Here is a 22,544-nt window from a genome sequence, read left to right as displayed (position 1 = left end):
TGACCCACAGTAAACCCAAAACACAACTGTCGTGTTTACATCACGTGACCAAAGAAAAATGTCGATCGAGTGCTTCAAAACAATGCCGAAGTGTAAGCGGTTGGCTTCGCAAGACGAACAACAAAAGCAAGCGCCCTCTTCTTAAAGTTGCGTTTTGCGTTACAACCGGTGCTGTTATTTAGGGGCATACTTTGGATTGTGTGTATATTACGTAGCTTAAATGTACTTGGTTTTGTTAAAACGGTTGCTTTAGTCGTGTTAACGTGCTGCAAGGGCCATATGTTTACGCCATATTGCTATCTGACTGACGTTTAGGGAGCAGTTTAGACGACTTTATATTTTAGTTTATATTTTAATTTTCCACGTAAACGAATAGTTAAAAAATATATATTTTTAATTGTATTCAAAATAAATAACGCATTTCTAGTTTGCCAATAAAAAATAAACATGTTCCTGAACCAAAATTTATTTTACAATCAATTTTTATATTGAATTATTTTATTGTTATAATGTCTTTACATCATATTAGACATAGTGTTAAATTTAGTGTTTCTGTTTCGGTGTCCATCCTTCCTAACCATGTCGTCTTTGCAAGAAAGTAATTTGGATGTTCAAAGTGAAGTCGCTTCTGTATTAAGTGGTATGCGAGGCTTTTATATGTATGAAAACACATACTTTTGTAAAATATGTTTTTTTGGCTGTGTTTTTCTTATATACTTGTTGTTCTACTAATTAAGTAAAATAACATTAAAGTTGCATTCTAGCATTGGAGTATTGTTGAATAAGAGAAGGTTTCTGGGAACTTGTAAAATTAAATTTATTGTTTTATTGATATTTTACATGTGAACCCAACATTAATATATAATTATATGACAGGCAGTCTTACTGACAAGCTTTATAATTATACTGTTAAATAATAATTATGTTTAGTAAACCTTTTTTGGACACCTCATAATAGTGGCTTACATTTATGCATGTTGACGACAGTGTTTTTTTGTCTTATTATTACCATGTCAAACTTAGCATATTACATCTCACAGAATCCTGGGTCGATTTGGAAAAATCAAATGGCGAGCTGAACCTTCAGAAAAACCTGCAATCCTTTTACAATGGAGAAATGGAGCGACTTTTGAAAGAGGCGCAGCGTGAGGGCTCCACACCTTCCCGGTCTTTGGGGCCATCTAACCCAAGTTCTCACTTAAACAGGTGAATTATTCAGGGCTATTTTTGGAAGCTAGTTTACATTGACAGCAACTGCTTCTAATTTTAAATATTGTATGTTATTTTAATATATGTATTCATATGTTTTTGAGATTGCCATGTAAAGCATATGTTATTTTGGTTGAAACTATAAATGCAGTAATTACTCAGTTGGCAATGCTTATGTCGCCTGAAATTTGTGTTTATGGTTTTGTAATTGTAACAGTAAGTTAGCAATTTTGCTTTTAATATTTTTAAATTAATTATAAAACCTGTTATAACTTTAGTTGAAAAAATAAATAATGTTTAATTGCCTTAAGAGGTTGTAACTCTAATTAGGTAAATCGCAATGCTGTTAAATGCATTGTAAATAATACATTTCTTTTGGTTGTAACATATACCATGTAAATTGTGGAGTCAATTATTTAAAACGGTTTGGTGTGTCTCTATCTTCAAGTTGACCAGTGCTATATTTTTTACCATATGTTTTATGAAATATATTTCCTGCACACGGCAATTAGGATCCTATTCTGCTGTTATTAATCCAGTGCAAAGTAAAAAGCACATGGTAGCTGCCAAGCGATGCTACAATGCATAGTTTAAACTTTGCTAATCAGCTGATGGTCTACATTTTCTTTGTGTGTGTCTAACACAAGAAGGAAATGAGTGAATAACATCCTGTATGTAAAACCTGCCTAATCACATGCTGCACATGGCTTTTGCTATAGGTTAAGCTGCTGTAGATAAAGCTTTAGTCTAATTTCCCAAAGTTGTTGGATGCTTTTTTGTTAACCAGCTTATTTTTGTGATTTAAATAAAAATATGTCGATAATTAATTAATAAGCCATCCCTTTTATAGTATTACCTGGCTTATGATGCAGTTTGTTAAACTAATTATTATAAAAATAGTAAATTTGCTTAGTGTTTTGGTCAATTAATTATTTATTTGCTGAAAAAACTTAAGTTATTTTATTTCCATTTAAATTAACTTGACTACCATATTATATTGCAGTCCACCACAACCCCAAAGTCTTGCAAGCTCGCAAGCTTCGCCCCATGTCAGCGGAACGAATTCCCCCAAAGGCAACAAACCTATAACTTCGGTGAGAATCTTTGCTTAGTCTTTCTCAGTGAAATTTTAAGCCCTATATATTCCTATTAAAATAACATCTCGGAAGGCGCTCATTTTACAGCTATTGTAAAATCTTTGTAAAGAAAAAATTGCTGTGAAAGGTATTTTTGTGAATGCATCTAAATTTCCTCTTTTTTGTGACATACAATTGTATACACCACCTGAGATGACTTGAGTTTGCCCCCTAAAATTAGATTCTTGAGTTTGCCCCTAACATTAGAGATGGCAAACCTTTTCATCGCGCGGGTCACAAACACTACTTTAATCCTTACAAAATGCACAAGTGGGTCATACATTTCATTATTTCCTAAATTATGCGAAGCCCTGCTGAGTCGTTTTAAGTGTTATTGTCTGGGTTGGCAATTCAACGTTTTTGGATGATTTCCAAATTCAGATTCCTACAAATTAACAAATGCTGCAGCATTTTTTATGGGATTAAAGGAGTTCAGCAAAAAGCTTTTCAGCATGGTTTATTTCTTGAGAGACAAGTGGATCATTAAAAATCTGTGGTGGGTCACTTCGTGACCCGGAGACAGTGGATCGCCATCCCTGTATTAGAGCAACAATTGAACAAAATCTAAACTCAAGCTGTGCTACAGTGTTTGCTGTTTTTATGTCCGTTTAAAAACATATGTTAGACATTAGAAACACAGCAAATGATGTGATGCATTTTACAACATCTCAAAAGTCCTTCTGACTTTAAATCGTAAAGAGTGTTTTTATGTTGGTTATTAAAATGTGGTCCTGAAGTTGCGATACTCAATACCCTAAATCCTTATTAGTTGCAGCACAATCTTAATTTTTAAATGTTAAAAACTTAAACTTGTTTGCACAAAACAACCACAGACATAATTTCGTAGTACCAGGATTTTAAGTGTTCCAGCCAGATCTGGCCCGCCTACTTTCTAATCTCCTGGTTGAGGCATATTTAATTTATCAGTTTTATATTTTTTTAAGTCAAGCAAGGTGAATTCATACAATATATACTCGGGCAACTCGTCCTGCAATATTTTTCTTACAATTATCCAGGTATACCCCAGATATAAAAGCACAACATTACACTGTGCTGCGTAAATTTTGAGGTTATCAAAGTGTTCACGGTTCTTGGTGTACTTTTTGATGCTGATTCCAAATATGGTATTCATTTTTGTCCATCAGGTCTAGTTTTTTAGCAAATTACATTTACATTTTTTGGCAAATTTACCTTTAGGTGTATTTCAATACAAATTTGTAATGTCATACACATATTTCTGGTATCGGAACTGAGATAAAGAGTTCAGAAATAATTCAGTTATGACAAAGAGCATTCCTTGGTACACTTTTAGGATGTTTCTGATTTATATTAGCTTTAGGCAGAACCTTTATTTCGACAAAATGGCAATTGGTTTTTGGATTGGTCTGTAAAGAGTTTGAAGGCAGTTTAGCCTACTCTACACAATTAAAATAAAATTGGTTCTCTTCTTGTATGACATTCAGTGAAGCTTGCAGAATGATAATGAAGACATGAAATTCCTGTTGAGATCTCTTCAGTGTTGCCAACACAAATGAAAAATGTGTGGTGACCTAAAAATGATTTTAATACTTCTGGGGTTACAGGCTGGTTCTAGTAAACATCCACGTTTTTTGTGTCTTTAGGCTCCAGGGCTGACATGCCACTACGCACAAGTTAGCTGCCCACGTAAAACAAGTTTCACACCTGGTTTTAAAAATGTTAAATATTCTTACTTAGTTGGTCCAAAATATATTGCTTTGCTACCTCTTCACATTAAACTTGATCTCATAAAAACCACGAATGCACCTGATAAAGATGGTCCAACCTCCAAGTTCTTGCAAATGAAGTTTCCCCGTATCTCTAAAGCGTAGCTACAAGCAGGGATCATCAATGGGCCACAGATCAGTGAGCTGATTAAAGACAAAGATTTTACTGCACATCAGAAAAAAAAGCATGGACAGCTTTTAAAGTAGTAATTTCAAACTTCTTTGGAAAAGCATAGAAGCCCTAATAGGAACAAGTTAAAGAGCTGCTTAAAAGCTTTTGATATCGGAGCCCGGATGTTGGTGAAAATGCCCTTCCAGAGTTTGTATCTGGATTACTTTCATGATGACTGTGGTGACTACACTGAAAACATGGAGAGAGATTCCACCAAGACCTTCACCGGGTGAAAGAAAGGTACCAAGGATACTGGGACGTGAACATGCTGGCGGATTACTGTTGGTGTCTAAAAAGAGATCTTTCAAATTCCACACAGAAGAAAATCTTTGAAGCAAAATTTTTTGCCATCATAAATCAAGTGTGTGAAGTAATATCATCAGTATCGTTGCGTTTAGCGCCATTGAGAGAAAAATATGATTTGGGAAGCTTTTTGGTTAGTTGTGTGTCTCTACAGTATCTAGAATAGCTATTTAAACAAAAACGTTTTCTAATAACAAAATATGACAACGTGTATGACCAGAGTTAGTAGTTCCTTTGGGCATAATTATGAACACAGCTAGAATAATTAAACAGGTGATAAATAAAAAACTTGACCTGATTGAAATAAACTGCTGGTATTTTTGGGTTCAGCACAAAAAATTTATTTAGAAACAGTTAAAACATCTTTGACCTTTAAAAAAAAAAATTTTAAACGCAGCACAGTGTTATCGATGCAAAACAAAAAATATTAGGTTGAGGATTAAAAATAAATGTTGTTAAAATCCAGTGTAAATTTAAAGTTAAGCAAGTACTTGTGCACCACACAATTACAAAAATGAAACAAAAATTAAAGTTGGGTGCCACCTGGGCCACCAATTGGCTATAGATTGAAAATTTGTTTATACATCAGCAACAATTGTATTTGTCCATATTGGCTGTCAGTTCCCTTATAAAAAACAAAAGCACATACAGGGTGCAAAAGAGGCATTTCACAGGTAAAAATCATCAGTGTACACAGTAGCTATTGCAATAAATTTAAATGACTTAAAAAAAATTGGGTAAACTTAATTCTTCAAAGAAACCAAAATAAATCGAATAAACAGCACTCATTAGCTGACTTGTAAATAAATACTGATGGAACTCATATGAATGTCCTCTATTACCTCACTGCCATGCTTAGTAGTTAATCTGTTGCAATTCTGTTAAATATTAATGAAGTGATTATTTTTTATTTAGGTTATGTATTTGCTGTAGCATGCACAGTGGCCAAAAATCCCTGGGCAACATTGTTGAAAACCACTGGTTTAAATCAGTGCATTTCTAACAGGTCAAAATTTTGTCGAAATGAATTATTTTTAGGTTAAAATTTTAATTTTTTAGGCCAAAAAATATTTACCCTAGTTTTATAAGTTACCCACTTTAAAACATAATAGCCAATACTTCTAGGGTTGACATAACATAATTTTAGTGTCTAGTGATAGACCATTCATCTTTAGTCATCTAAATTTATGTTTACATATCACTTGAGGTAATAATATATAAGGTATAACTTTGCCTTGCAGTTATGCGATGTGTTACCGGAATTGCCTGGCCCAGAAGGTGATGCCACCTGGATTTGGGATTGGTCCAGTAAGCCACTCCTTAAAGCGCCTGAGTAAGTTTACTATGTAATCACACTTATTTGTACTGTAAGTTTAGGACACATTTTCAAACTGTGTTCTGCGCCTAATTTGCCTTGAGAGACTCTCAAGTGTGGTGGAACACTTTTCAAAAGTTAAGATATAACCTATTTGTATTGCAAATGGGCGTGAAACCAAGCATGTAAAACTTAAATGCACACTATCCTTTAGAAAACTGATAATGTTAAAGTAGTTACACATATTATTAGGGGCGATTGTCAAGTTTTAAAATTGTTGTTTCGCAGAAAGTGTGGCATGAATGGTTTGTAATTTTTTAGTTTGCCGCCAGCTAAAAAGTTTGAGAACCACTGGTTAGGCCAATGCAGTAAAACGTTATTAGGCACTAACCGTAACCAATAAAAGTATTTGATTTTATAGTTAAAAAACACCAAAATGCTTTGTGGTATGTTCTTGACAATTTACATTCCCTTAGCGGAACTTATAATAATTTATATAAATGTAGGGAGAGCCAATTTCAACATCCACGACCCAAAGGAACCCCTTTAAGTTTGAGAAACACAGAAGCAATGAAACATGACTTTTTTTCTTTGGAATTTCTGCAAGTTTTTATTCCATCGATTATTGTTACAAACCTCGTGGCATTTGGCATTGGGTAAGTGTTATTTGAGAAGAATTTAGTCCAATATATAATATATGCTGGTTGCAAGCCTGGTGATAAGTACGTCCTTTAAACTATAATTTAGAAGTAATGCATTCACCTAAAGTTTTTCTTTGTTTCAGTGTTTATGTTGGCAAAAGGTTAATGCGAGAGGCCTCTAAAAGCTCTTGAAATGCACACATTCATCAAAAATTAAGAAGTGCTTTATTTGCTGGTATTTTATGAGTGCAGTTTACAGTCAGCGTCCACTTAAAACAGTGCTTCTTAACCTTTTTTCGCGGCGACCCAAATATTAAGCGTAAGTATGGCAACTAAGCTTTGGCGACCCAATTGTTTTTTCTTGTAAGAGAACAAATAATAGACATCAGCATAAAGAAAATCGAATTTTAAAAATTATTATTAGACATTATGTGTATTTCTTCCGTAATTTTCCAATTTGAGAAATCTTTCTCAGAACCTATCTTAATTAGTATAAGCAATAGCATGTGAGCTACTGCGGTCGGCGACCCAACCAACTTAAACAGCGACCCGATTTTGGGTCACAGCCCATAGGTTAAGAAGCACTGACTTAAAAGAACAGATTTACTTTTGTTAAATGTGGTTTGTTCTGTTTTTGGAAAATAATTTTTTATGTCAAATGTAAATTATGAAAATACAACCTATTGTTATTATTATGCGATAAAATTACCTTAACCCTTAATCTTTTCACAACACTATTTTGCATTTCCCTTCTGTTGTACACATTGCATACCTCGCGCTCTTCATCAAAATGTAATTTGCTGCCTTTTATTATCATTTTTCATATTGTTGTGCAAATGAAGGTTGTGTGGAAAGAGTTTTAACAAACAGACACCAACACTCACCATTTTCAGAACTGTCATTGCCTTGCTTTTTTCGTATTGTACATATCACTGTTTTATTTTAGACTTTGGTGGATTTTTTGATCTGGAAGAAATACAAACATGACGCTACATATAATATAAGATTAACGTCAAAAAAATTAAAGGTTTATTGTTTTCATCTCTTACATCTAAACTTTTTTTAAAAACCACTACTAAAATACGGTTTGATCAAATTTCTTAAAATTAGCTTATTAAATGACATACAAACTGGAATTTTCACTAGTCTTTAAATGTTGCATTGTGGATAAATTCATTTCATTGTAATATACAATATGTAGTACCTTCCAATGCAGTTGCTAAACACCATTATATTTGTTATTTAAATGGATGACGTAAACTTAGTTTTGTATAAAAGGATTGCTTGTTCGAAGTGTTTTTGTCAATTTCCTAAATCAAAAGGAAAGCAGGACTACATTAGTTTGATTTACGTTTTAGTTGCAGTTGCAGATACAATTGAGTTTCAATGTTTTGTTTACAAATGTCATTATGTCTGCTTTGCCACTAAAGCAGCTAAAAAATAATCACATCCTCTATGATAAGGTTACAGCTGATAAAAAATGAAGAGGACAAAAATTCAAAACCCATTTATGGTAAATGTTGGCACTTACAATGTTACAAGTAACAGCTCTGTAGTCATCAGTTGATTTTTCTGCAATTAAATTTTCTGCTGTTTGCATGACACTAAATCCCTTTTGTTTGCTGTACTGTTGTGACAAACTTAATTTTCCTTATTGTTACACAGTGCTTTTATTTTGCTAAAACCACAATTTTGAGTAAGGCACCAATTAGTAGTTCAAAGGTACAGTAAAAAGCACACCTGAGTAAAAGACAAGAAATTTCATGACATAAGCAAATGAATTAGTACCAGATACCGCATTACTGAAAAGGCGTTAACTTAAAAACATCAACGAAAAACCATCTTTAACAGAAAACGCTTTCAGCAGTTTTTTTGGAACTTGTCTGATTTTTACAACATCTTACCTTAAAGAAAATAATGGAACTAATTAAAATTGGCATAAATATTGCTAAAAAGCCTGCAAACTTTAACAACAAGATCTGACACACAGTGTTTGTCACATATGAAGATATTTTAGCAATTTGAAGACAATGAAAGATTCAATAAATAATAATTAGCTTTGTTACTTCTTGGTTGAAGTTTTTTTCTAAATGTATAGAAAGGTATTGATTATAATAAAACGAAGGAAAACTAAGAAAACTACATGACAAAGTAAGCAAAACCGATACAATTGCATTTCGTAACATTAATCTCATTATATAAAGCGAATACATAGTTAACCATATAAATTTCATTAAAATAATCGGGCATAGACAGGGAAAACAAACAAAAAACAAAAGATATAATTACAATCCCTTATTAAAATAAACTTTTTTAACACGGCCTCCATATTGCTCTTTTATGGAGCTTTGAAGGTCTTGTTCCAGATTAGACACCGGCATAGATCTAGACAAAATTATTTTAATTTTTAACTTCACCACACTACACTAAACTACTATTTGTGTCTCCTAGTGTAAAAAAGAAAAAAAAAAGTTTTCATTGCATGTTATTCTTCGCAACAGTGTTCTTTAACAAGGAAGTTTTTCATGTAAATTATGTGAAACTTGTGCTCTAGTACAGTGCTCTTTGACCTTTTTTCTGTTTTATACCTTTAATAGCTTATTAATCATTTGTATACCAAACTAATAGAGATGCACAAAGCCATAAAAAATTAAAGGTGTGAAATCAAACGCCATAAAGCAAGTGCAAATAAGAAATTGCTGTTGTTGGCCAAACTCATGCACAAATGAGAAAAAAATTAAGTCTACATAAAACAGCGTTCTTTTCAATCTACAGAACCATATATATATATTAACATATTAGGTTACCAAATAAATAACAAGTTTTAAAGTTTGGGCATTGTGCCCCTCTTAATCCACGCATTGTGCCCCTCTTAATCCACTATAGTAGTAAAAAAGAAATAATTAGTAGTTCGGTAAAGAGTTTATATATTGGGTTTTACTTCTGGCCACAAAAACAGAGGTACCTTACATGGGTGTCATTTTTGCAACAATAAAAAAGACAACACAGACCAGGTTATACAAAAACTATTCTGTCACATTTCTGACATGCACTAATACGGAACTAATTAGTATCCCTTTTGTCAATTGTATACACCAGTTTTGATCTGGTACACAGTACACCGGTTGAAGAGCACTGCACTAGTACTATGAATATGTATTGTATAGCTTGAAACCGAATTTAGTACTCACGCTTTTTGTGGAAATAAAGCACAGCCCATGGGAACAGTAGCACAGAAGCTGAAATAAACCATTATTATTTTAGGTGAAACAACTCTTTAAAGGAAGTAAAAGGAAAGAAACAGCAGTAAAAGGAAGAAGCTTACATCAATCCAATTCCGGTAACTTGCAAGGGTAAATGAAGCCATGGCATTCTTCTGAACCAAGCCCTTTTGTTCAGATGTTCCATCAAAAAAGGAAGTAGAACTGAAACAAATATGCATGCCATCAAAAATGTGAACTTTCAGGCTTTAAAAGCTACATTCACGCAATTGTTTGAAATCAATTTAAAACATTCCTTGGCGTTAACTGTAGTTTTCCTGCTTGATAAAACAGAAATTACCTAATAGTAAACAGTAATTTTAAAATCTTTTTTCCAAGAATAGTATACATATATGCAAGGTCTTTTCATCCAAACATTGACATTTTTCAATCTAACTTATTTTTCTGTGATAAACAATCATCTAAAGATTGTTTTTTCTATAACCAGGGGTGCAATATGTGTCTATTGTAATTCATGATAACTGTTAAACTTATATGAAGAGGCCTATCTACACGTCAGTAGATTATAGCACCAAGACAACAAGATTTGATGTACACAGAAATATAAAAAAAGCAGAGGAACAGTATTTATACTTTGTATTTAAATCCGTTGTTAATATTAACCTGACTGCCATTTTAGTGTTGTATTATAATATTGTTAGTTACTTAGTATAAAAATTACCTATAATAGTTTTGTTACTTAACTATCCTTAAGAACCACTGTACTTAATTTACTTATTTCACTAACTCATTGCAGGTGCTGATGTAGAAACCCTTGTTGTTATAACTTGCAAGATTCCTTTCATTGCACATCTCTAGAAATAAAGATTGACTTGAAATTTCTATGTTTAAGGCCAAAATTACAAAATTAAACCTGTGATTTTCCCAAAACTTCTCCATCATCAGTAGTAACAATTATACCATCTTCAAGTTCTCTGCAAAATTGCCAAAGGATTTTTGAAGGAAATATCAGTAGTGTATTTTAACACGAAAGCACATTCAATACAAAATTAATTTAGTCTGCTGAGCCATAAAACATTTTATAAAGATCACAAAATAAACACCTTCTTCGAGTTAACGGCACATTGACAAAGTTGGCTGCAACCACTGCTACAAATGGTACAAGTCTTGCAACCAAACTGGACGCTCTTCGTGCATAGATATTCAAACTTACAGCAACAACTACAGAAAATTTCAGGATTAAATAGAATAATGATACGTCTATAGTTCCTTAAGATGTAGACGAAAATTTTAAATTATATAAAGAGTTTGCAGTTACACTTCATAAATTTGTGCATGTCAACTTACTGTTAAAAAGTGTGTCCAGTAAAAACATAGTTATATATTTTATTAGTCATTGCATTATACATTTTTATAATCCTTTTAAAAACTCACCTACTGCTGAACTAGTAGCCATTGAACAGGCAAATATTGCTTGTTTTTTAGAGGTTGGAGAGGCTGCGTTACGATTGGTGTAGTTAACAAATGACACAAATGACTGATTGACACATTGCATTAAAGTCACTTGGAGTGGTGTCCTAGGCATAAAATCGAAATTAGTGATGTCAAGCAATAATCAGTTCATAATGATTTTTTATTTTAGTTTGTATGATTATACATATTTGATGATTATACATATTTGGTTTAAGATCATCCCCAACACTCTTCTGAGTGACATTTTGGATTATTTTATAGCTATTTAGATTAAAATACAGTATTATAAAGCACCATAACTTCATTACTTGTAATATTGCATCATCATTCCCAATATTGTCATTCCTGATATCATTTGGAATGACATCCGCCCAATAACATGCATTTTTTCTCCTGTGTCTGGATGAAATGCAGAGTCATATATGGCTTTAGCTTTCCATAACTGTTCCTCAGTAATGTTAGAATGAAAGTTGCCAGATCTGATAAAATGTTTTTAACTTTTTTAAAATAACTGCTTTTTCTCAAATTACAGCTTATAGCTATTATTTTATGATATTGGTCTACTTGTGAAAATTTTAATACATTTGACTTGTTTAAATACTTAACATGCAAGTAGAATAGTGTATATAGGTATTCTTGCAAAGTTAGGAAGCAATTGCTTGTAATTTTTTTTAATGTATATATAAATCAAATAATCTATAATATTTTTAAATTAAAACCACTATTTGGTATATCACCATTAATAATTATAAATTGAAGTTATTCACCTGTAAGATTCTACCAACTGTTTAGCCTCCTCCAGTTGATATGAAGACAAAAAGCACTTTTGCAAAGCCGTAATTGGTATGAAGTGGCGTAGTCTTCCGGAAAATTTTGACTGGTCCCATCGTGGCAAATCAAGATTTATTTTTGGGATAGCTTGCGCTTCGACTTTAGTACTTTCATTCATTTTGCAGTTAAAGTTTGTTTCTATGTGAAGATTATTGAGGTGCATAGTTTTATTAAAATGTTATCTTGCCATACTTCAAATAAACAATAAATAGAAGATGAATGAGCTGCATTGACAGTGCTTCCACTTTGAATCTTTATTACAATCAATGCAAAAAAAAAAAGTTAAAGATTGGTTTATGATTAAACTCTGTATAACACATTGCACAACATAGTTTATAATCAGAATCACAAATGATGTTCACGGAAGACAGTACTGTATTGAAATGCCTTCCATATGACAAAAAAACATTGTAAGGCAGTTTGAGTCATGAGGCACTTATAAATAGGCAGTGAGCTAAACACAGATTGTTTGACACTATAATGTCAAGCTTGCTACAACACAAAGAGCGCTTATATTGGGTTAAACTATTTTTTGTGCAACCATGCCCGAACATTTTTTGCAGGGGCCACAGCAAGAATATATTAAAACAGGATCCCAAATAATGAATATTATAGAGTTTTGACTAACTCTCTTTAACAAAGAAAAAATGTCAATCTGCTTTTATTTGTAGTTATACAGTGCAATGTTTTACATTACAAACAGTAGGTATAACATGTTACAGAGAGGCACTATACTCAAATACTAGACAAATATGGAAATAGGAATAAACAGTTAAAAAGGTAAATTTCTAGCATGATTGTGCTAACTCAAGCAGCAAGTATAAGCAATTGTAAAATAAAACCACCCAATGTTCAGCCCTTATACCATAATAATATTGCAATTTTTTTTCAGGCCATCTTACAAATCAAAAATGAATACACCTTGTTTCATCAGAATAAAAACATTAAACATATTTTACGACAATAGTTTGTACTGACCGATTCATTTAAACTTGATAATTTATGTTTAAAAAACACAAAACATTGAAACGGCGGCAAAATCACCAATTAAATACCCAGTTTGACAAAAAACAAATAACTTGATTAAAAAAATTTTGTCGATTATAAGCCTTTATTAAAATACACTTTTTTAACACTATTTCCATATTTTAATTCAATTAAACTTTTTAAATCGCTTTCCAAGTGTGATACGAGCATCGACCTGCAAAACAATTTGACAGGGATTTATATTTCCAACAGTCTATTTTTTCTGGATTAAACTTACATAATTAAGAGATATTATGTTATCCTGAATTGGTACTGAATAGAGAAAATTTCTAAGCATAAATAAAGAACTTGCATATCACACAAATACATGTTTTGAAACAAAACAGCTAGTTTAGGAATATTCTGCAAAATTACTTACGATTTTTGCGGAAACAAAGCACAGGCAGTTGGCACCATGAATGTCAAACTGAAAAACAAGCAAACATTTATAATAAATCTTAAATAAATAATAAGAGTAATCAAAATGTCACTTACAAAACACCAACACCCAAAGTTTGAAATGGTAAGTGCATCCAACTTCTGGTTCGGAACCATTTGTATTTATTTAATCGCTCCATCATGATTGGAAGAATCACTAAGATTGAAAAGCCAAAAAACAAATACATAGGGTTATTGGGAATTATAAAAATTCTGCAAAAAACAGATATTGTTAGAAAAACAGAACAGATTGACACAAATGTTGTGAAGATACCCAAACCAACTAGTATTTACTGTTTGAAAAGTAATCAACTGCTTTTGTTATAAAAGCAATATTTAAGATGTCTCTTATTCGAAACACTTTTATTAAAATATATTGCTTTAAATTGTTTGCAGAGGCACAGTTGCTGTAAACTTGTTACTGATTTAGCTGCTTCACTAAGACTAGGCTTATAGCATCATCTGCAAAGGTCATTTAATCAACTGACGCCTGTGTAGCACATCAGACATATTATACATGTTGCAGATTCTTTCTTCACACTGTGAATGATGTCAGTTACACTCCTACATTAAACGACTAAGTCTGTCAGCTCTGGGAAATTAATTGATAAGTCTTCAAACAGCAGCAAGTTGTTATATGCAAATCGAAAAGAAACAAATGGAGAGACACATTGTGAAGTCCAAAGTTCAAGATCTAATAAGTCCAAGGTTGTACAACACCTTGCAACTTACCCATGCCTGGTGCCGCCATTGCAACTCTGGAAAGAACAACTTGACTAATGCCCTTCCTCGCACATTTCTAAAAAAATTATTGTTGCATATAAACGATTCAATCTAAGGAAACAACACTTCACATGAAGAGAAAAATTTTAAACTATTTGTACTACACATATATAAAAAAATTGTTACACTCGAATAGGTAAGAAGCCTTTTTGTTCTTTTGGCCACAATGTTGACAGTTAAATTTTATCTTAAAGTAGACTTTACTCAGCTAATATACTCGCCTGTGACTTTCCAAGATACGTCCCATCTTCAGAAGTAACACTAACACCTTCCAACAATTCACTAAACACATTTTTTGTTAAACACTTTTCTTGAAAAGATGCTTTAAATACCTTCTAAGGTTAATTGTGCTTGAACGTACAGTGCACACATACATAAGTCTGGCATAATACTTAAAATTATTAGGGTGTAATACCAGTATTTTTTTTATATGCTTTTTAACTAAAATGCCTACAAAACACACTGTGTCCTGTTTACTGTGTGTTTTGTAGGTATTTTAATTATAAAAATCATTTTGCCAATCTTGTGACATTTTTTTTCTTTCCTTTTTTTTCTCACAAAAGCAGTTGTAAATTGTTATGAAATGAATTAGGTAAAGCAAAAAAAAAACAGTATATATAATATCTATGTTTTTTTTAATAGTTTAAAATTTAAGGAAATGGACACTTACACTTGTCGTGTCAGAGGAATGTTTACGATGTTAGCACTTGCGACGGCAGCAAATGGAACCCATCTTGCTACCACAGGTGGTGCTCTTCTTGCATACAAATTGAGGCCCAATGCAACACCTACATGAAATGTACAGTATTTTTTTTAAAAAAGATTTGAAACTCTGATGAAAATATAGAATTTTATGAAACAATACTTTTATCAGTAATTGCATCTTCGCAATTAAGTATCCTTAGTATCACAATTTTTGTTTGGACACTAACCATTCAAAAATACCTGATAACTTTCAGTATTTAACACAATAATGCTATGCTTCAAATTATGCTTTTAAAGAAACCCAGTGAGTATACCTTTTAGTTCTTAAGTTTAGGCACAATTTTTCAGGAATTTTTTTCCCAAAAGAACAATGGGCACATTTTATATTGAAGCACAAAGATATACTACTTACTAACTGCTGTGCCGACAGCTGTTGCATAGGCAAAAACAATTTCTTGTTTTGAGGTTTCTGCTGCTGCATTGCGATTTGTGTAATTTACAAGTGCATTAAATGACTGGTTCAACCACTGCATCAGGGCAACCTGTGCCGGCGTCCTGCACAAGATTAACACCCTTCAGCTAACCAACAGTTTGCTAAATTAATTTTTGTTAAGGATGGGATAAGATAAACTACTAATAGAACAATTAAAAAAATATTTTACAACTACCATTTATTTATTTGTTACAAATAATTAAATTTCACTTGCTATTTAGACTACCTATAAAACTGAAGTAGTAGTCCAGTGATCGCCATTCCACCTGGCACTTGAAATGACATTTTTCCAAATAGGTTCATCTTATCACCACTGTCAGGGTGAAATGCAGAATCATAAAGCTGCTTCGCTTTCCAAAGTTGGTCCTCCGTGACATTTGAAGAACATGACCCCAACCTACAGAACAAAAATATACGCTATTAGTGACAAATGCAACAGACCACAGAAACTAAGTGAAAAAATAAGTCAAAACTTTTTTATTATGCTTATAAGTTGTTGGATAGCAGCAACACAAAATATTATATTTATAGTTATGGTTTTTACTATACTATTTATAATTTATAGTAATAAAGTTATTTCCCAGTAATTTTAATGCATAAGTAAGATAAATTAAATATCATTTATAGACTCATAGGTAACATTTTTTGGAAAGTATTATTATATCCCGTTTTTTTTTTGCAAACTTGTGTGAAATATGTCCACAATGTAATTACCTATATGTTTCAACCAAATGCTTTGCTTCGTCAAGCTGTTTTTGATTTGCAAGCAATTTACGCATGTCAGTAATTGCAGCAAAATGTTTTAATCTTCCAGTAAAGTTGGATTGATCCCATCTTGGAGAATCAATATCAATTGTTACTTTCCCTTTTTTTGTATCACTATTGTTTTCTTCGGAATTACCCACAGCCATATTTGTATTGAAAGTATGCTATTCAACAATTGAATAAGTTATGGATAAAAATACATGTAAAAAACATATGTCTATTACAATAGTAGCAAATCATAAAATACAAATCCTTTTATTTCAAAAAAGTTTAAAAAGTGAACCAAAAGCCTTTACTAAATCAACATGGAAGAATTTCCTAAATAATTTATTAATAAAACATTCTTAAATTTTACACATAAATTTTATAATTTTTTATAGTTGTACAACAATTATAGTACTTAAGTCGCGCCCTTTAAAACACTTCTAACAGAATCTTAACACGTTCCTTGATCTAATTAATAAATGTTGTAAGGCAAATCGAAAACAATGTCGATGATGCAGCACATAAGAAACAATTTCATACTGAAATATGCAGAAAAACAAATATGTAAGTGCAATGGCTAAACTAGAACTTTTGACACATTTCATAAAAAACATGCATGAATGCAAAACTTGCTAGTAAACAATATGTCAATGTATACATATTAAATTGCGTGACATTTTTTTAAAAACAAGAAAGCAAAACACTACAGAACAAAGTATTGTCACAGTTCAAGTAAATATAGTTGTGTAACAAAATTCTGTAAACATGTTTAAATAATAGAAAGATTTCATTGTCGGAGTATTACTTTTTAATAGATACGTTTAACACTTCTGAGTTACTAAGCAATAAAGGAAACTTTTTTTTCTCATACTTTTTCTCATCTTTATTTTTGTAAGGACAATTTATTATGTGGCTTGCCATACATGGTTCATCACTGATACTCCACTTATCAAGGTCTGAACATTTACTAGTAAAAAGCCACTGAAAGTTGTTGACTTTCCATTTAAATCCAGTTTCAGAACTTGAGTTAACCCACTGCATGACAACCACGCCACTCTCTTTAAGGGCAGATTCGCATAGGTTTTGCAAATACAAGCATGTGGATGCCAGTTGGCCAATGCTGTAGCTGTCTAGGTAGCCAACGATTTTTCCTAAAACTTCCCAAGGCAGTTGAAGGAGATGGACATGCGATTCAGAATTTAGTTTGACAGAGGAATTCCAGCGTACAGTTAAGCAATTGCGCAAGTTGTCAAATTCAACATGTCGTCTATACTTGTCACTAAAACGGTGGCGCACAAAAGGGCAACCCTGCATGGAATAGGGACAGCGCTCCTCAAACCAGCCATTAATTGAGCTGTGAAAGTCGCAGTGAAAGCTCCTATAGTGCGAGCAAAACTCATCTCTGCGCAGAAGGCAATTGCACATAATTGTATACATTCCCTCACGCTTTGTATCATATCTTGGAAGAAACTCAATAACCTTCTTAAATGCAAGATGTGAATATAAATGTTTTTCAAAATCATTACACATGCTCAAGGCATTTGATTTTAACTTTAAAGGACACAAAATCGCATTGCCGATTTGATTGTAAAGGGGGTTTGTTTTGTTATCATGAAGTGTTTTTAAAACAGTGCTCTCCTGCTGATCATTACCACACTCTTCTTCGTGTTTAGTTAAGTCAATTTGATCTGTTATGTCGGGAATGGTTTTCTGTATTTCTTTTGCAACAGGATTGGCAACGACCTCTTCTTCACCATTCAAAGCATTGTCGTTAAAGTATGGATAACCAGTATAGTCTTCAACAGAAAACTGTTTTGCCTTTTCTGTTTTCATGTACCTTAAAAGCTGATAGTCTTTGTATGTTGCATGATTTGATGAGTTACTAGAAGATGGTTGGTGAATAGTTTCATGCACTGAATTTCTCATGTTAGCAATTGATTTGAGCACCACACATTGGTCATGCAAGGCAAGGGAAATGTCAAATGCGTTGCAGGAGGAAACATTGGGGTCAAAGTCCCCAGTATTCAGGACCTCTTTTTTGTCTGTGACACGCCGGCTCCACTCTGCAGTACACACCAATGTGCTTGCAGGACATTGCGACAAGTGTTTACTAACTTGTTTTTTTCTAATTTTTTGTAAACAGCCATACGATGCATTGACACATAAGTGGAAGGCTTCCAAGCATATGGTTTCGTGATCGTTTAACTTGCAGGCATGAAGAATTGCCCCGCACTCATTTGGGCAAGCAAGCACAGGACAATTTCTCACAAAGTCGTGGGTACATTGTCTATTAAAACACCTAATACAATGTTCATGCGTCATTAGTTACCTGTCTACGAACAGTAGAGAACTATATTAATTGTTGCTACACGATTAGTTGACATTCGGCAAAAATATTTGCATATTCCATTAATAACCTGCTTTTATTACATTTATTTTATGAAAAGGGCAATTTACCCAAAAAACAATGTAATTTAAATCAATACATAAGCACTAATAAATGTATGCGTAAATAAACACGAACTTTAATCAATGTACAATCAGTAATGGATGTATGTGTACTTTAAGGTCTCCTCTCCATACAAATCACAAGTTGCGCAGCTAACTCGCCCTTCTTTATAGCGACATGGACGTCATCTTGTCTCCCGAATAACAGTCGACCCTCAATAAAAAAAGTTTGAAACAACCGTGAACTTTAGTGAAATATTTTACTGTAATATAAACAGTGACAAATGTTATTTTTATGCAGTTATCGCTTGCGATCGTCGCTGGTCGTAATTAATTATTTTAGATTTAACAATTATCTAAATCCACAAATGTTACGAATTATTGATTATTTTTTAATCACAAAATGTCTTATATATTTTTTTAATGTATCACTTAATATATTCACTCATGCATCACATAGACATCTTCGTATGGACGAATGGTTGGGTGCGAACTGCAAACCATTAACCAACAGGCAAAATCGATTTGTTTTGCCAAAAAGATTAGTTTTACCATGAGTTTATACTACACGAAAACATGGTTCAATCCATGAATTTAACTAAAAACGTAAAAGATCTGAAAGTTGTCTTTGTGAAAAAAGGAGACGTGCTAAACATTGCATTTAATATTTGGTTAAGACTTAAGACAACAGGTTACATATTTTAACGCATCCAAATATTTTTAATATTTGTTTACATATAAATTTATCACAGTATTTAAGTATAAAGGTATTGAGGAGTTATAGATAATCAAAGGTCTTTTAAATATGGTATGTGAATGTGTAAAAAGTTTTGTTAATGTACATTTAAACTAGGGTTCCTCTCCGGGAATGTTTCGACGGGAAATTCCCGGGATTTCCCTCAAAATTACGATCCCGAATCCCGGGAAATTTTTTTACAATCCTGGGTATTCGGCAACATAGAAAAACTTAAAAAAATTGTTATTTTTGACTAATATAAAGAAAAATAATATTACCAAACCTATTAAAGTCGTTGTCTGAGTTGCTTTATTTGCGCTTACCAGCGGAAAAATCCTAATTAAATTTATCTTACCGATAAAAATGCCCCCTGCATGCGTGTTTTCTAAATAAAAGCAAATAAGGGTCCAGCCTTTAATACGAAAAGGTCTTGTAAGGTGGCAGAAGCAAAACTACAGAACATAAATGAGCTTAAATAAATGTTTGGAGCTAATATAAAGTAATTTTAAACATCATAATGATGTAATTAGGACACAAAAATTACGTCAAGTTTCCCGGAATTTTTATTTTGTAATCCCGTTTCCCGGGAGTGAAAAAATCCGGGAAAAAGAGGAACCCTAATTTAAACAAATTAAATATGGCGTAGCTACAAGGCATAATATATACTGAAATTAAATTATTCTGTTATTTATTTGTTTGTTCATTGTCTCTGCTACCTACCCAGCATGCCTTCATCTGGGAATTTAACACAACACCACCACACCCAACACCATGCAATACACATTGTTCCTTGGGTGGTGTTTGGCATGATGTGTTACATTCCCTGAAAATTTAGACATCCTGAACAAATAAATAAATGCTATTTTCAGTATATATATATATATTCAAACTCATTGGAAACATGAACCTACAAATATGTTTTCCTGTTATGACCCTAGTATCTGCAATCCTAAAATGAATATAGGTTGGAGACCATACCTTGTTGCTGGTTTTTATGTACGCTATCAATAAAGCACCGAATTAAAAAATCATAGACGCTTTCATTACTTATGCAGGTAACGTACTTCAGGACAATATGTAAAACTTGATGTACATATATAAACAGTCAAATACAAAATCAAAATAACACCCTTGGATAATGTGATAAAAAACTGTCACTTAGATTGTTACTCTTATATGAGAAACAGTAACACAATAAATAGAATATGTAACAGCTAGAATATTGGGGCCAAAATTACCAAGTAAACATCTTTCTTTGGCAGGAGTTTTAATTGTCGCAATTTCATTTGATTATTGCTAGAGACATACCTGTTAAAAACAAAAACAATCAAAGCAATGCTTCCACTAAGCCTAAAAATTTTTGCAGCAAGTTGGTGATCCTAAGCTGGAATTTTTATTCAACATTTTTTGATGTTGTTGTGCTTATTAAAATTTTTACTATCCTTTTAGATCTTTAAATTGACGAGAATTTTTGTGACTGTTTATAAAACCTGGCAAAAATGGATATATCCAAGATAGGTCAAGTGCTTTGTGACACTACAGCCAAAATGAGCTCTCGTTTTCGTGCCTTGTTTATGCTGAGAGGTATCGCCAACAAAGAAGCTGTAAAAGAAATTTCAAAATGCTTCGTTGACGATTCAGACTTGCTTAACCATGAACTGGCATACTGCCTTGGGCAAATGCAAAATGAAGCCGCAAATCCAATACTGATCGAACTTCTACAAAACGAAAACTTGGCACCTATTCTTAGACACGAAGCAGCAGAGGCCCTTGGTGCAATTGGATCGTTGAGCAGCTTACCGTTCGTTGAAAAATATTGCTCCGACAAAGTTCAAGCTGTTGCGGAAACATGTGAGTTGGCAAAGGATCGAATCAAGTGGGTTCATAAAATAGATATTCCTGAAGGGGAAAAGGATGAAATGCCCAGTCCTTTCTCTTCTGTGGATCCCACTCCAGCTGGATTGAGCTCTATCAATGACATTTCTGCCCTTAAAACTGTTCTCATTGATAATTCAAAACCATTATTTGAAAGATACCAGGCCATGTTTTCTCTCCGAAATATAAACAACTCTGCGGCTGCTGTGGCATTAGCGGAAGGTTTGTTTTGTACTCACAGTGCCTTGTTTCGGCATGAAGTTGCATATGTTTTGGGTCAAATGCAAAATCCTGCTGCTGTCCAGCAACTGCACCAGAGCTTATCTAATCTCAAAGAAGACAGCATGGTTCGTCACGAAAGTGCAGAGGCATTGGGATCAATTGCAACAAAAGAATGCTTTAAAATTTTGAAAGAGTATTTAAATGACCAGGACGATATTGTTAAAGAGAGTTGTGAAGTAGCATTGGACATGTTGGAATTTGAAAACAGTACTGAGTTGAACTATTCTTTAGAAATTGAAAGTAGCTAATTTGTGTACATATGACTTTAATCTCAAATTAGCTGTAACTTGCATTTTAAATTAATTAATTGAGGTGACACTGCCATGTTTTGGTACTGTTTGCATTTCATGCTACTTATGCAATTGACAAAGTTCCAAATAGTAAATGGTTAGGTAACTTGTGGAACTTGAGTATGTCAAATATTGGCAAGCTGCTTATGCGTTTGGATTTCCATTATTTGGCAATATATACCTGTGTGCTACTTGTTCACGGTTATCAATGCTTCTCAATGTTATCGCTATCCCACTGCTTGATCAGATAAACGAGGCATGTCTGATAATATGTGATTTAAGCTAGTAATGTTTAGATATATGATTAGAGCTAAAAATAATAGTTTTAATGTTCATAAAGACGATATAATACAAAATATAGTTTGTGCATGTCTACCACACTTGATGACACACTGTTAATTTTTTAAATTTGAAAGGCAAACTCTGTTGAAATAAAACCTTTTTTTAACTGTGTAATATTACCCTAAAGTTAATTACAGTTGCACTGTTCTGTTCTTAATTATAGTAATAAATCATTTGGTATCTGGCGGTGTTACACACTACTTTTTGTTAAAATACTAGGTGTTGATATTTAAATAAAATATCTGTATCAGACATCCCTAGTTTAAACCAAATCATGTGCAACAATATTTCCTTTTCATTTGGTGCAAAAGTTTTATGCCATGTAATAAC

General features: G+C 32.8%; 5 protein-coding genes across 6 annotated transcripts; 2 read left to right on the top strand and 3 right to left on the bottom strand.

Annotated features, from left to right (window-relative positions):
* The first annotated feature begins 497 nt into the window (after positions 1-497).
* Positions 498-7,814, top strand: LOC146145307 (BCL2/adenovirus E1B 19 kDa protein-interacting protein 3-like). 2 transcript variants are annotated; one of them, XR_014498699.1, is made up of 7 exons: positions 498-640; positions 1,041-1,206; positions 2,213-2,303; positions 5,807-5,898; positions 6,387-6,536; positions 6,665-6,831; positions 6,873-7,814. XR_014498699.1 is itself a non-coding variant. In XM_083389806.1 (6 exons), the coding sequence occupies exons 1-6, from the start codon at positions 580-582 to the stop codon at positions 6,711-6,713; spliced, it is 609 nt and encodes a 202-aa protein (XP_083245932.1). In that variant the 5' UTR covers positions 498-579; the 3' UTR covers positions 6,714-7,814. The 2 variants fall into 2 exon arrangements, 1 of the variants encoding a protein (XP_083245932.1); XM_083389806.1 differs by having other exon boundaries at positions 6,665-7,814.
* A 364-nt stretch (positions 7,815-8,178) lies between these two features.
* Positions 8,179-12,540, bottom strand: LOC146145306 (sideroflexin-1-like). The gene is made up of 9 exons (XM_083390419.1): positions 11,983-12,540; positions 11,524-11,694; positions 11,177-11,319; positions 10,846-10,963; positions 10,656-10,716; positions 10,530-10,596; positions 9,847-9,946; positions 9,713-9,760; positions 8,179-8,906 (listed from the first exon to the last, which is right to left on the bottom strand). The coding sequence occupies exons 1-9, from the start codon at positions 12,207-12,209 to the stop codon at positions 8,807-8,809; spliced, it is 1,035 nt and encodes a 344-aa protein (XP_083246545.1). The 5' UTR covers positions 12,210-12,540; the 3' UTR covers positions 8,179-8,806.
* Positions 12,541-12,689: 149 nt separating this feature from the next.
* Positions 12,690-16,414, bottom strand: LOC146145305 (sideroflexin-2-like). Its single transcript, XM_083390420.1, has 9 exons — positions 16,206-16,414; positions 15,718-15,888; positions 15,411-15,553; positions 14,964-15,081; positions 14,515-14,575; positions 14,243-14,309; positions 13,568-13,667; positions 13,452-13,499; positions 12,690-13,247 (listed from the first exon to the last, which is right to left on the bottom strand). The coding sequence occupies exons 1-9, from the start codon at positions 16,400-16,402 to the stop codon at positions 13,148-13,150; spliced, it is 1,005 nt and encodes a 334-aa protein (XP_083246546.1). The 5' UTR covers positions 16,403-16,414; the 3' UTR covers positions 12,690-13,147.
* A 79-nt stretch (positions 16,415-16,493) lies between these two features.
* LOC146145304 (F-box only protein 30-like) lies at positions 16,494-18,612 on the bottom strand. The gene has a single exon (XM_083389973.1). It carries the CDS (start codon positions 18,561-18,563, stop codon positions 17,043-17,045), a length of 1,521 nt encoding a protein of 506 aa, XP_083246099.1. The 5' UTR covers positions 18,564-18,612; the 3' UTR covers positions 16,494-17,042.
* A 2,270-nt stretch (positions 18,613-20,882) lies between these two features.
* LOC146145303 (deoxyhypusine hydroxylase-like) lies at positions 20,883-22,515 on the top strand. Its single transcript, XM_083389453.1, has one exon. The coding sequence runs from the start codon at positions 20,925-20,927 to the stop codon at positions 21,828-21,830; it is 906 nt and encodes a 301-aa protein (XP_083245579.1). The 5' UTR covers positions 20,883-20,924; the 3' UTR covers positions 21,831-22,515.
* The last annotated feature ends 29 nt before the right edge of the window (positions 22,516-22,544 follow it).

Source organism: Ascidiella aspersa, chromosome 5 (assembly GCF_963924565.1).
Source record: "Ascidiella aspersa chromosome 5, kaAscAspe10.2, whole genome shotgun sequence".
Classification (NCBI taxonomy): Eukaryota; Metazoa; Chordata; class Ascidiacea; order Phlebobranchia; family Ascidiidae; genus Ascidiella; species Ascidiella aspersa.
Note: the sequence above shows the minus strand (reverse complement) of the source record. Positions and strands in the feature narration are given on the sequence as shown.

What these genes read in the sequence shown, in the direction of transcription:
- LOC146145304 (XM_083389973.1), bottom strand. Translation starts at nt 18,563, where the DNA reads ATGACGCATGAACATTGTATTAGGTGTTTTAATAGACAATGTACCCAC.
- LOC146145303 (XM_083389453.1), top strand. Translation starts at nt 20,925, where the DNA reads ATGGATATATCCAAGATAGGTCAAGTGCTTTGTGACACTACAGCCAAA.
- LOC146145305 (XM_083390420.1), bottom strand. Translation starts at nt 16,402, where the DNA reads ATGGCTGTGGGTAATTCCGAAGAAAACAATAGTGATACAAAAAAAGGG. An exon ending in ATTCCTCTGACACGACAAGT is followed by an intron (nt 14,576 to 14,963) that starts GTAAGTGTCCAT and finishes AAATGTGTTTAG; the next exon opens with TGAATTGTTGGAAGGTGTTA. An exon ending in CGTATCTTGGAAAGTCACAG is followed by an intron (nt 14,310 to 14,514) that starts GCGAGTATATTA and finishes TAATTTTTTTAG; the next exon opens with AAATGTGCGAGGAAGGGCAT.
- LOC146145307 (XM_083389806.1), top strand. Translation starts at nt 580, where the DNA reads ATGTCGTCTTTGCAAGAAAGTAATTTGGATGTTCAAAGTGAAGTCGCT. An exon ending in CCAAGTTCTCACTTAAACAG is followed by an intron (nt 1,207 to 2,212) that starts GTGAATTATTCA and finishes ATTATATTGCAG; the next exon opens with TCCACCACAACCCCAAAGTC. An exon ending in CTCGTGGCATTTGGCATTGG is followed by an intron (nt 6,537 to 6,664) that starts GTAAGTGTTATT and finishes TCTTTGTTTCAG; the next exon opens with TGTTTATGTTGGCAAAAGGT.
- LOC146145306 (XM_083390419.1), bottom strand. Translation starts at nt 12,209, where the DNA reads ATGCACCTCAATAATCTTCACATAGAAACAAACTTTAACTGCAAAATG. An exon ending in CAGTTGGTAGAATCTTACAG is followed by an intron (nt 11,695 to 11,982) that starts GTGAATAACTTC and finishes ACATTTTATCAG; the next exon opens with ATCTGGCAACTTTCATTCTA. An exon ending in GTTACCGGAATTGGATTGAT is followed by an intron (nt 9,761 to 9,846) that starts GTAAGCTTCTTC and finishes GGTTTATTTCAG; the next exon opens with CTTCTGTGCTACTGTTCCCA.